We start from the raw sequence: 12,400 nt of genomic DNA, 5'->3' as shown, positions 1-12,400 counted from the left end.
GCGGGCCGGGCCGGGCCGGGCCGGGCGGGGCGGGGCGGGCGGGGCCGGGCCGGGCCGGGCGGGGCGGGCGGGCCGGGGCGGGCGGGGCCGGGCCGGGCGGCTCCCGCCGGGGCAGCGCAGGGCGGTGACCTCCAGCGCCCGGCCCGGCCACCTCGTGCGCTCCACTTCACCGAAACCCTGTTGGCTTTCAAGTTAATGATTCACTCGCTTTCCATTTTTGAACAAGGTCTTTATTTGCGTGGTTCAAGGTTTAATCACCTTGTTAGCAACCGCTTGGAGCTGCTGTCCCACGGCCCGTGGGGAGGGGAGAGCGAAGTGAAACCGTGACCGTCACACGCGTTTTGCGAAAAGCGGAGGAGGCCCCGCTGGTCGTGTCCCCCTACGCGAGCCCCGTACTGATTCTGTGTCCCTACGCCAAGCCGGCGCCACCCCTCGCAGGACCCTCGGAGCCAGGGCGGCCCCGGGGCGGGGCAGGGGCCGCGCGGGGAGCGGGCCCGGCCCCTGAGGGGTTAACGGCGGCAAGATGGCGGCGCGCCGGCCCGCCCCTCTCCGCCCCCCGCGCGCGGGGCAGCGGCGCGCGGCCGGGCCCGCGGCTGTCGCGCGGTGATGAGTCAGCGGCAGGCGCGCGGCGCGGGGGCGGCGGGCGCGCAGCGGGCGGCGAACATGGCCGGCGTTGCCGACGCCGCCGCCGCGCCGGGCAGCGGCGGGGAAGGGCGGCAGGACGGCGGCCGCGGGGAGCCGAAAACTCTCTGGGGGAGCAGCGAGCCGCGGCCGCCGCCCGCCGCCGGCCCGGGGCATCCGTCCCCGCAGCAGCGAACGGAGACGTTGGGCTTCTACGAGAGCGACCGGGGCAGGAGGAAGAAGAGGAGCCTCTCGGGTGAGGGGCGGCGGCGGGGCGAGCGGGCGGGTCCTGGCGGCCGCGGGGGCACGGGACGGGGTGGCCCCCACGGGGGACCGGAGTGGCCCCCACGGGGGACCGGAGTGGCCCCCACGGGGGACCGGAGTGGCCGTGGCGGCGCTGCCCGGGGCGGGGGCTCTGGGCTGCGCCGCCGCCGGTGCGAACTTGGGCGAGCGACTTGAGAAAGTGCGCCGGGACCGGCCGGGCCCCGGGAACGCCGGGCGGCCCGCGGGGAGCTCTCCTCAGCCGCCGCCTGTGGCTCGGTCCGTGAGGCGGCCCCGTCGGGGCGGCCGGCTGTGTCCCGGCTCTCCGCACGGGCTGTGGGGAAGGGGAGCGCGGGCGGACGGGTCCCGAGCCCTGTCACGCAGTTTGTCAGCTGCTGCCGCTGCTCGGGGCTTTGCAGGCAGCGCGGGCATCGTCCGTGGAGGTGCGCCGTGCCCTGAAGCGGGGCGCCGGCTGTCGCCGCTTCCAGCGGGCGCGGAGTGTGGCTGGGGCCGAGAGTTCCCCGAGCCCCGCGGGCCGGGAGGCTGCGGGTTCGCTCAACTTTCTTGCTGAAGTGCTAGAAATGTTTCATCGTCTTACCAGTTCTTGTTAGCGCTCACAGCTGCGACTCCAGTGGTCTTTGCCTCTACTGCTGGCAGTGACGACGCCGTTAGAACTTTGAAGTTGTATGCAGATTATTAAAAGTTGTTTAAAGTGAAATATACCCGCTGGGGATTTATAAGGAAAAATAAGGGGAAATGTCATGGCCTTTCCTATCGGTATGCAGCTATATTTACATTTAGACTTCAACTGGTTATTTCAGGTATCTACCAAGTAATTTTTTTAAATACCCCTGCAGTTTTTGTAAAAACTGTCAGTCACCGTGTCAGGATTAATTTAATGTTGGTAAGGTTATAAATAACTATATTACCACTGTATTCTTAATTGATTACCTTGCTGAAAATCTGGAAAGTGCATGAGGTGTTAAACTTTCAAGGCTTTCTCAGTCTTGGTTTGAATGTAATAACACAGGTCTTATAAAAAAAAGAAAATAAAATAATGGGAATTAGGATTTAACTTTAGTAATGTGTTGTCAATAACTGAATGCTTTCCTTCGAGTTTGATGCGTGCAGTGTCTCTTTCTGACGTGTTATATCATCAGACATGCAGCATCATTGACTGCAGTTCGGTGGTGTTGATGAACACTACGGAATGTAAATGTGATGTAATTTTTATAGTTATAAAGTAATTAGCTTGATTGTAGTAGTATGAATTGCATTGAGGTGAAAAAAAAAAAGAATGATTGAGATACAAACTGATGTGCCTGAAAAACAACTGAACAAATAACTTTATAAAAAGGAGATTGTTACTGGAGGTGGTGGAGAATACTTAACTATGTTCATGCAATTGATTTGAAATTTTAAAATAGTTAAAAATCTTCAGTGCTCTTTGATGCTTCGTGGCAAGAAAACAAAAATAGCCCTCTTGATTGAGCAACTAAAAGTTCTAACTCATCTAAGGGTAGCAATATGTTAAATAATAGAAGTAGGGGTTTCTTTACTTTGATGAAGCAGGACTAGTACTGTAAAGAGAAGTTGATTAGAGGAGAAGGAAATACTTTTTAAAAGATATATTTTCTTGATTGATTAATTGGTATGCTTATGAAAGAAGTGTGTATTTAGGATTGACAGGAGTGAAGTGAGTGCCTGGAATTGCTGTATTTAGGATTAAATTTATTATTATAGAATGGAAGCTTACTGAAGTGCAGTGCATTTCACATTTCCACAGCTTTTCCTCTCCTTTCTGGTTAATGGTTATCCTTTGTGCAGCTATGCATTGAAGTATAACTTAGCTAAATCATTATCTTCTTACCTTGAAGGAATTTGTGTCTTTTGTGTTTTTTGAAGATGCTTATCCTTTTCTGTCCTGAGGTGTGCAGGTAAATGAGCATACTGTACGCATTAATAGTATGAATCTGTCTGAACAGATTAAACTTGGGCCACAATCTAAGACTTTCTGACTGAAAAAGAGGGGAATTTGAAGTGGGAGGTAGAGTTTACTTTTAAAAGAAAATGTTGCTTGATGCTTTGATAGCAGAATTTAGCTGTTTTTTAGATGATTTATTACTTTGTTCTGCCTTGGTGTCTCATGCTGTTCTTTTGGTTACTGTGTTTTTCCTACAGGGTCAGCCACTAATCTGCTTCACAGCTGGCACAGAGCTGAGGCTGGTGCTGGGTGGCAATGAGTGCTCAGAAGGGAGGTGGCTGAGTGACTGCGCTCCAGTGCATCCCCTGGCACTGGAGAGGTGATTTTACAGTCACACTCCTGAGCTTGTGTACTGATCAGCCTCAGTCATGAGGATTGATTATCCCTCAATTTCTAGGGCATGAAAGTCTAAGGTGTTGAAAACTTAAAATAATTTGGTTTTCAGCAATAGGCCTCTAAAATACTTTGTGTGAGGTAAGGAGGGGTGGGAATAAATAGCTCATTAGCTAAAATCTTAGAATATCTGAAGTTGGCAGTGAAGTTGAAGTACCATGAGTTACCCCATGGTACTTGTCCCTATGTATATACTTACCCTGCAGGAAACTTCAGTTGTTTGAGATTGCTGTATCTTTAAGTTAGAGAAGGTTGGTTATTTGACGTGGAAGAAAATACACCTGGGCAGTTAACAGAGTAATTACATAGTGTGCTTATACGTATCTGGTTTTACTTTCAAGTTTTTAAACATTGAAGAATTGGTGTAACCAAAAAATTTACAAGTGATAGTGTTACAAAGGAAGACTCCAGAAAACATGTTTACAAGAGGTCTGAGCAATGACTTCACAGAATGAACTTTGATTGAAACTTTATATGTAAATATTAGTTTATTATTACCCATTAAGCAACATGGTTTTTGTTTTAAAATAAATGCCTTTAAGGCATTGGGGGGTTTTGGCCTGCTTATTAGAAGTGCATCAGTAATACACAGATCATCAAAATCACTGTCCAGTGACAAGCTCATACACAGGAAAATGGGTCAGTTCTCATTGTTTAAAGACAAACATTATTTATTAACAATACATAATTAATAAGTAATGAGTTTTATAGCTGTGATCAGTATCAGCAACATGATAAATCACAATATCAGACATACAGAGAACATTAATGTACCACCACAAACTACAGGTGCCTGTAATACCCCCCCAAGGTAACGAGGGCTGTAAGCACACCCTCTTTTGCTTCTTTTATATTTCTGCTTAAGCTGATTCCTTTTTTGCTTCAAAAGTCTTTGTAATCTTCTGGCTACTGTGAAAGTCTTCATCTTCAATCTGATGAATATTAAGAAGGCATTGCCTCAGGCAGTTTTAGGTGAATTCTTCATGCAAAGTGTCAATACTTGCATTTTGCTCTTAACAGCTAAGTTGTTTTACTAAAAATGTGTATACAGCCTCTTCCTGCCCTGAAAAATGTACAGCATTCTACCCTGCAAGGTTACTTCTCCCTCCTCTAGTCCCTAAGACTTTGGCTAAAATTTGAATTTACTATTTGTGAATGTGTGCTTGTATCAGAGTGTCTGTAGTTCTTAATCTGTTTGTCTAAAGAAGTGATTTTCATTTTCTGGGTGTTGTGTGAACATTGAGAGTTGTGTTTTTAAATGCCAATAGCCAGAGATATTAATCTTCATTGTAGTTTTCTGTCACTTCTGATGTGTTACAAGGATGTGGTAATGTCAGACCTCATCTGTGAGTGTTGAAGCATAAAAGTTCAACATGCTTTTGCTTTTGCGGACAGCCTGAATTTCATAATTGTAATTTCATATGTTATACATTTTGTAAGAATCTTCTGTGCAAATTCTTATTTAGAAGCCATATGAGCTGCTTAAACACATGCCAGTCAGCCTTCAGGTTATTTACATACGGCCATTAAAGCATAGAAGATTTGTAGGTGCTTGATGGCTTTTTGGTTGTGAAAGACCTGGTCACCAAAGGTTCACTGTTTGTAATGTTTGTGCACTGAATCGCTTGGGGTTGTGTGTCTGCAAACGTTTTGCTGTTGCAGAAAGCTATTCTTTAAAATAAAGAACAAGTTGCCAATGCTGCTGAGAGAGAAAATAGCTTTTAAGAAGTCAAAAATAGAGTTTAGTAAATTTAGGAGGTCTATAATGCATTAAGGATCAGATTCACTCAGTATGTTGCATTTTGTGTAGCAGCTTTGAGTAATGTTTTGTAGAAGTGGGACGTCTGATTGCCTGGGAAAAGTAGCTTGTTTGTTGGAGGCAGCAGGGGAATGAATGGGAGAGCACCGCACTTGCATCTCTTGTAACTCCTTCCATGCAAAGTTATTTAACCATCAGCAGAAACCTTCTGGGTTAAAGGCCATGCAAATGAAACATGTAGCAAGTAATAAGTAACAAAAGTATAGCAGCTTCTCACCCTCTGGAGGTCGTGCCTGAAGTGACTTCTGCTTATGTGTGTTTCTGAATAGATCTTTCCTTGCTGAGATTCATCAGTGCTGAGCTAACAAGAGGTTATTTCCTTGAACACAATGAAGCAAAATACACGGAGCGGCGAGAGAGAGTGTACACGTGCATGCGGATACCAAAAGAACTGGAAAAGGTGAAGTATGCTTTAACTTTTGATTCAATTGGGAGATGAAATCTGTTGAATTAAGTTGCTTAAAGAACTATTTATTTTAAAAACACTTTTGCTACAAAAATAAGATGTAAACCTCTGTAGTGATTAGTTTTCAATATTACTAACTTAAACATTTTTGGGTTTTTTGCCTGTTTGCTTGTTGCTGCTGGCAACTCATGTTACTGGCAGAGACAAACAAGTCCAGATGATGACAAATTAATTCAAATATAAAGATGTCACTGATCCCTAAAGGAATAATCAAGCAAAATAGAACTTTTTACAACAAAATGTAATTTTACATTAAAATTTTTTTTCAAAGGTTTTTTCCAATGTAAAGTTCTCTGAATATGGGAAGGTTTCCATCTTATAAAAATATATTGACAAATGCATTTTTCTAAGGTTTTTAACTTAATTTTCATAGTATTTTATTTTGCTTCTTGCCACTGTTTACCACATCTCCCCTCTCTGTCCCAGTGTTATGGCCCTTCCTGAGGGATTCTTGCCACCTCCTTTATATCAGCTTAGATATTCTTCCGGCCCTGCAGTGAGCCAAGGTTTTGTTCTGGCTTAATCATGTTGATTTGGGAGCAACAGCAGCAGCAGTATGCTCAGGATTGATGAGTAAGGCAACATCAGTAATAGGGTTTGGCTAGGCTGCATTGCAATGATAACATTAAAATTAATACTGCTGAAATTCCCAAAATCTCTAGGGATGAAGTTACATAGGGCTAAATAATTTTAATTTAGACTGAAAGAAGAAGCTTGTTTTGCTCTTCTCCCACTTCAGTCTCCTGCTTTATGCAAACTGCCAGTTTTGCATGAGCTATGATGCTTGTTGGACCATTCCAGGAGTTAAATCCACTCATAATGCAGCAGTGAATGTTATACTTCCTTTGCTCTGTTTTCTCTGTGCTACAATAGCGAGCTGATTTGCTCAGCCAATATTCTTGAGAATCCAGAGTCTACACAAGGACTGAAGGAGAACTTTATAACTAAAGATGAAAGAGCAGTGGCGGAGGGAGGAAAGGTGGGCAGGATTTCCTTGGTCAGTAGTGCTCATGTTCCCCCTTCAGTATCATTAAATTCATCCTTCAGTCATGATGAGCTTTACAAAATTAAATTCCCAGTCAGTTACTGCAGAAAATCTCAGAATGAATGAGATTGGGATGGACCCATGGAGTAGTCCCTGCCTTTGCCTAAAGCTACAACAGGTTGTTCAGGATTGAAGGCTTTGAACATCTCCAGGAATGGTGTCTTCACATTGTCAGTACTTACCCATTACAGTTTATGATAGAATATTCCACTTATGGTAGAGACTCAGTTCAATGATACAGCATTTCTACATCATCTCCATTTTTAATTATGTAGATTATTACATGCCGTCTCCAAGGCACAGAAATTATTCTGAAGAATTGTCACTATGGCTTTTCAATAAAACTTTCGGTGTGTAAAAACATGTAATATCCAGCAGTCTTTTTATAAAAAAGATTAATGCTGTAAGTGGTGCAACTGATGGGTTTTGCATGGTAAATCAAACTTCAGTCTGTGCTTTGAATATGAAATATTATGAAACTGAAGAGATTTTAAAAATGATATATTTTTACAATGAGATTACAAAATATCTCTTTAGTTCTTTGCATTGGCGTACTCCATGTTAGTATACATACTAACTATTTAAAACTGAGCACCTAGAAATCAACTAAATAGTGTACAGATCATCACATATTGCAGAAACTGCTTGCCAACATTACACAAAAATCCGCTTACTTGAAATAAAGCATATGAGACACTAGTAAAGGAAGATAAGAATTTTCTTGATGACTTGTTTTGTTTACTGTCTAATAGTATAATTACAGAACAAGAATGAAAACTAAAATCAGACAGAGTGAGAATAAATTGGAATAAATTTATCAAAGCCTAATCTTGGGCGATATTACTTAATAGGCACTTATTTAACATCCATAGTTTTAGACAGGAGTGTAATGTTCAAAGAGTAGTATTTTTGTTGTTGTTCTGAGTACCCTTTTTTATTTAGAGAAGCTAGATAATTTACCATGTAGGTGCTACTTCTACTCAGGCATTTTGTCTAGTTTTAGTGGGAGCTTTTTGTTGTAGTAAGTTCCTTACACTAAATAAGGTGGTCTGGTAGTCTCTATTCCTGCCATTTTAGGGGAACAGTTTTCAGTTGATCTCAAAATTAAACTTTGTGCTCCTGTGTTAAATTATAGTTATGATGATGGAAAAGCTCTGTAGGCATTTCTGTTAGTTCCTTAATATCTGGAATAGAGCAGCAAAAATAATGTTTACAGAAAGGAGTAGAAAGTTCAACACCAATTATATTTCATTGAGTGCATGTAGCAAAAACATTGGGAAAATGAAGACATTAAACAATAATTACAAATACTAATGCAAGCTTATAGAAAGTGAAAATATGTCATTGCACTCAGGTAGAGAAGAAGTCTGTCTAAATCTAAAAGAAAATGTAGTGTTGTTTTTGAGATTATAAAGATACCCTCAAAGAACACCAGCAAAATGACAGGCTATCTTCCTGTTTTGTTTGGGTTAAGGAGTTTAAAAATACTAAGTGTTCAGTTCTGGTCATCTTCAGTGCTTGAATATCCAACATGTAGTTTAAAAGTTATTTTAAAAGAACTAGATAGCCTAATGGCGTATTAAAGCACTGCATAAATTTATCCACAGTTCATGTAACTACTGCTCCTGATAACTTTGAAAAATAACTCAAAATACTGGCATTTTAGAAAATGGCACTAGAGGTGAATGAGTAACTATCAGGAAAGAGACCTTAACATCATGGTAGTATTGAAGTATTCTACCACTGTAGAATTGGTTTAAATAATATTATAAAGGAAAATAAAAACTCAGGGATGATTGCATTGCTGTTGTGCCTAAGTCAGTTGACTTATGTGGCTTGTAGAGAGTTTGAGTGCAGTCGGTAGGATTGCTTTTGGGAGTTATAGGAATGTATGAGGTGTAAGACTGCTCCCTGGACATGGGACTGGCCATTGCACAAGTTAATGAAGACAGTACTTTGAAAAGCAAAGGGACTGTGAGAGATAAAAGTAATTTGATTGTACTTTGGTTTACACCCTCACCCCAGTATCTTCCTTTCCCATCAGTAGTACATACAACTTTCACATATAAATGTGTATCTGACATGGATATCTAGGTCTGCTTAGATGTTGCTAGTTTTAATTGTCTAGCCAGTTAAGCTGGCTTCTATGGTATTATCCTTGCAGGAAAAAATACTAGTTTATGGTCTGACGAAGCATAAAAGCATATTTTTAGACTTACATTTAATAGAACACAGAATCATTTAAAGAGCAAATAAAGAAGGAATGTCATGTGGGGAGAGTCTGGTATGTAGGAGCTTTGGAATTGTAGAATTTATGTCTAGTTTAATTGTCATAGAGTTGCTTGGCTTGTAACCACAATGAATGGCTTTAATGTTTGTGTAAATTAAGGATGAGACATTTAAACTGAGAGCAACTGGAAGTTTACCTCTTCGTATGTTACATTCTTTGTGTGAAAAAGGTGATTATTCTTTGAAGGAGATCTACCACAGCTGTAATTAGCTGTGCAATAGAAAATTTACAAGGTCATAGAAAACTTTCTGGGGGGAGGAAATAATGTTGAAAAAGGAGGTAGGAAGAAAATGGTTGTGCACATTTATGAACAGCGCTATGGGTTTTCCCCTGAAGGTTAAAATATGAACTTTGGTAACCTTACAGGAGAGTCCCCATTGGAAAATGAGCTACACTTATATTCAGCTGCAGTTTATATATTAAATAAAGACTAAGTTCAGTGAGCTGTGAAAGTCTACAAAAGCCTTCACTGCTTGGACCTTGTGGTGCAGAATTTTTGCTGAATAGTCTTCAAAATGCATAGCATGTTAATTTTTTTACAGTTCAACTGATTGAACAAGTGAGAATATTGTGCTTACTTGGTTAATTAGTCTTATGCAAATGTATATTTCATAACATATTTATAATTTTTTTGTGAATTTTATAAACTACTAACACACTTCTGTTTATTTTTGTAATTCAGTTGATGTTTTTTGGAATCTTTTTGTGCCTGGATGCTTTTCTGTATGTGTTCACCCTGCTTCCTCTGAGAGTTTTTCTGGCAATGTTCCGGTTCATCACTTTGCCTTGCTATGGCTTACGGTAAGTTGATTCAAGAGAAAGGTGTCGCTACCCTTAAAAAATATTTCACTGTTTATGTGTCTGCTTCATTTTATGGCCTTTCAGTGCTGTTTGAACTACTAATGACTTCTTCCACTGTAAAATAGAAGTCTCAGTCTAAACTAGTCACAGTAAAGGGGTGTGTGTGACCTTTAAGCTTTACCAGCAGTCTAACTGTCATCATTGCTTCCTTCAGACACAACAGTTTGATAACAGCACCACTTAGGCACATTCAGGTTAGTAAATGAGAGAGATGTAACCTTGCCTTACAGTTTTGTTCTTTTATCTAACATCTATGTGAACTTTTTTTTTAAGTTTCTTAGAGTTGGCTCATGTCTTTTGATAGGTTTTGATCTCAAAATAGAAGTTGTTTTTTAATAGTAGAAGCTTTCCTTATTTTCATGGAAAACTTTGCTGAAAAGACCCCTGAATAAAATGTGTTTTCTTTCCTCTGATGAATCCTAGGGAGTGAAACGTGGAGAGGAAAACCAATCAGAATATTAAGAAATTTTAGACTTTAATGCCTTGATTTTTTGTTCATATCAATACTAAGAAGTTGCTAATACATAAAAATTTTAGGTTTTCTGGCATAGGCATCAAAAATTGGATAGAATTAATCTCCTTCATAAAACCTGCTACTTAATGGTAAAGTTGGTTGTGTAAGCCTTAAGTGTAGCCTAAAATAAAAGGAGAACTTGTATTGATGTAATATTTTTTCTTGAATAAAGACTTCAGGATCTTTATTCTGAATTTTCCAAAACTTGAAGTTGATTTATGGTTACTGATTTTATTTTAATTTTTTAATCAAATTGTTTGTATTTGCATTATCAATATTGTCTTTTATATGCATAGTTTAGAAATGTATGTTCTGATTACAGCAAATGCAAAAAAATAATATTGTAATATATAGTCTGCAGTTGAAATGTTTGTATTTGGTAATGTTAAACATAGGCACTAGATGGCAGTCTCTAATGTTTTATTGTGCTGACCTGAACCTCAGTCTTAGTAGGTCAAGAAAGTTTTCTTAGCAGTGTAAAAATTACAGTTATTTGGTTTTACCATGATAACAAGGCAAATTATGTGCCTATTTGTAGATATCTATATAGATGCTATTACTAAATTCAGGTAAATGTAATGGAGTTCAATGTATCATTTGAATCTTACTTTTTTTGTTTAAAATGTTCTTACTCATTTATAAACTCAGCTTTGCTTTTGGCAAAGAGATTTTCTGCTCTTCTGAAATTACTATTAAAGATTTCAAAGACCAGTTGCTGGTTTAGATTGTTGTTCAATATGCTGACAGGTGACATTTGAAGCACCAAATGCACTCATGCACACATGTATGTGATATGTGTATATATGCATACATGCACCTGCAATGCTAACGTGTAGTCTTGTTTGCTTGACACTATTTTGAGTGTAAGGCACAATAGAACCTGGTTTAATCTGTTGACCTTTACTGTGTTAAAGTGTTATCAAGTAAGATGATGTGAAACTGAGATTATCTTGAGTGAAAAAGTCTTTGTTTTTGTAACAACTTCTGAAGCAATTTCTTCACAATTTCTTCCAATGTATTTGGAATTTAGTTTGCTACTTGTTCAGAGGCTTTATCTAATTCATTCATGTTCTAAAGTTTGTGGCTTTTTACTGAAAGTTTTGCAACTCATGTTTATAGTATGTAATAGAACTTCTTCAGATGTAATAATTCTTATTTCAAAGTATTCAGAGCCTGCACTTCGAATTTTTGGGGGTTTTCTTGGTTTTTGTAGTAATGCTGATTTTATTTGTTATAGCAAAAAATATTTGTAATTATCTTCCAGCTCAGGAAATACATTTTTATGTATTTGTAACAAAAGACAGTTTAATAGGTAAAACACATTTGCAATTACAAAAGGTACTTACAAAGCAGGTGGCTGTTTATCTTCTGGCTTGTTATTCCTTGCAAATATCAAATAAATATTGACTAGCTGTTAGTTGAACCTGCCACATCATATTCCATTCTGTGTAGTAAATAAAAGTGCTCCTCCCTTCATCTTAAGTTTTCTCTCAATATCTCAGTGGAGTAATTGAGCAGTGAGTGTTCTGTTTCCCTTCCAGTTTACTCTTCATTTTATTTATTTCCTCATAATTCTATCTTCTCTTTTCAGTGTAGAGAAAGATTATATTACCCATTATTTTTTTTTAACAATAAAACAACATTCTATATAAATGGGCTAATTCCTGTCTATGGTATATTATGCAAAGTGATTAAATATAGGGGAAGTGGTTTATAGCCTCTTCCACAAGTTGTAATAATTAATTTTACAGAGTTCTGAAAGGAAACAAAGGGCAATATATCTTAAAGAAAATAATTTCTTTTTTCTGCCTAGACAGTGTAAGCACTTCAGTTTGACTTCTGTCATCCTTCCTTATCACTTGATATTTCCTTTGAGCAAATTTAGTTCTGTGTTTTTGTCAGAGCTATATTGGTCCTGACAAAGCAATCTTTTTAAAAACTTCATGAACTTCAGTCAGAAGAATCCAAGATTCTATCACTGAGTGAATTAAACTGCTTTGTTTAATTACTGAGATCAAACTGGCAAAGGCTGAATCATCTCATGGTGATAGTTTTGGCAGATCCAACTTCGTTAGTCTATGCTCTATAAGTGGCAGGGTGCTTTTAAAAAAATTAACAAGCACTTTGCAAAATTAGATTACATAGA

The 12,400-nt window shown here is 39.7% G+C and overlaps 1 protein-coding gene across 3 annotated transcripts in view; it reads left to right on the top strand.

The window, feature by feature from the left end:
- Positions 1-657: 657 nt before the first annotated feature.
- The window catches only part of TAPT1 (transmembrane anterior posterior transformation 1), a 49,679-nt gene continuing 37,936 nt past the window's right edge, over positions 658-12,400 (top strand). The window contains exons 1-3 of one of the 3 annotated variants that reach the window (XM_021554431.2): positions 658-877; positions 5,348-5,478; positions 9,562-9,680. In XM_021554431.2, coding sequence (XP_021410106.1) covers positions 664-877; positions 5,348-5,478; positions 9,562-9,680 — 464 coding nt within the window. In that variant the 5' untranslated portion in view covers positions 658-663. Of the gene's footprint in view, positions 878-5,347; positions 5,479-9,561; positions 9,681-12,400 lie in introns of those variants that run through there. The other 2 variants (XM_021554432.2, XM_021554433.3) reach the window with 2 other exon arrangements.

Source organism: Lonchura striata, chromosome 4 (genome assembly GCF_046129695.1).
Source record: "Lonchura striata isolate bLonStr1 chromosome 4, bLonStr1.mat, whole genome shotgun sequence".
NCBI lineage: Eukaryota > Metazoa > Chordata > Aves > Passeriformes > Estrildidae > Lonchura > Lonchura striata.
Note: the sequence above shows the minus strand (reverse complement) of the source record. Positions and strands in the feature narration are given on the sequence as shown.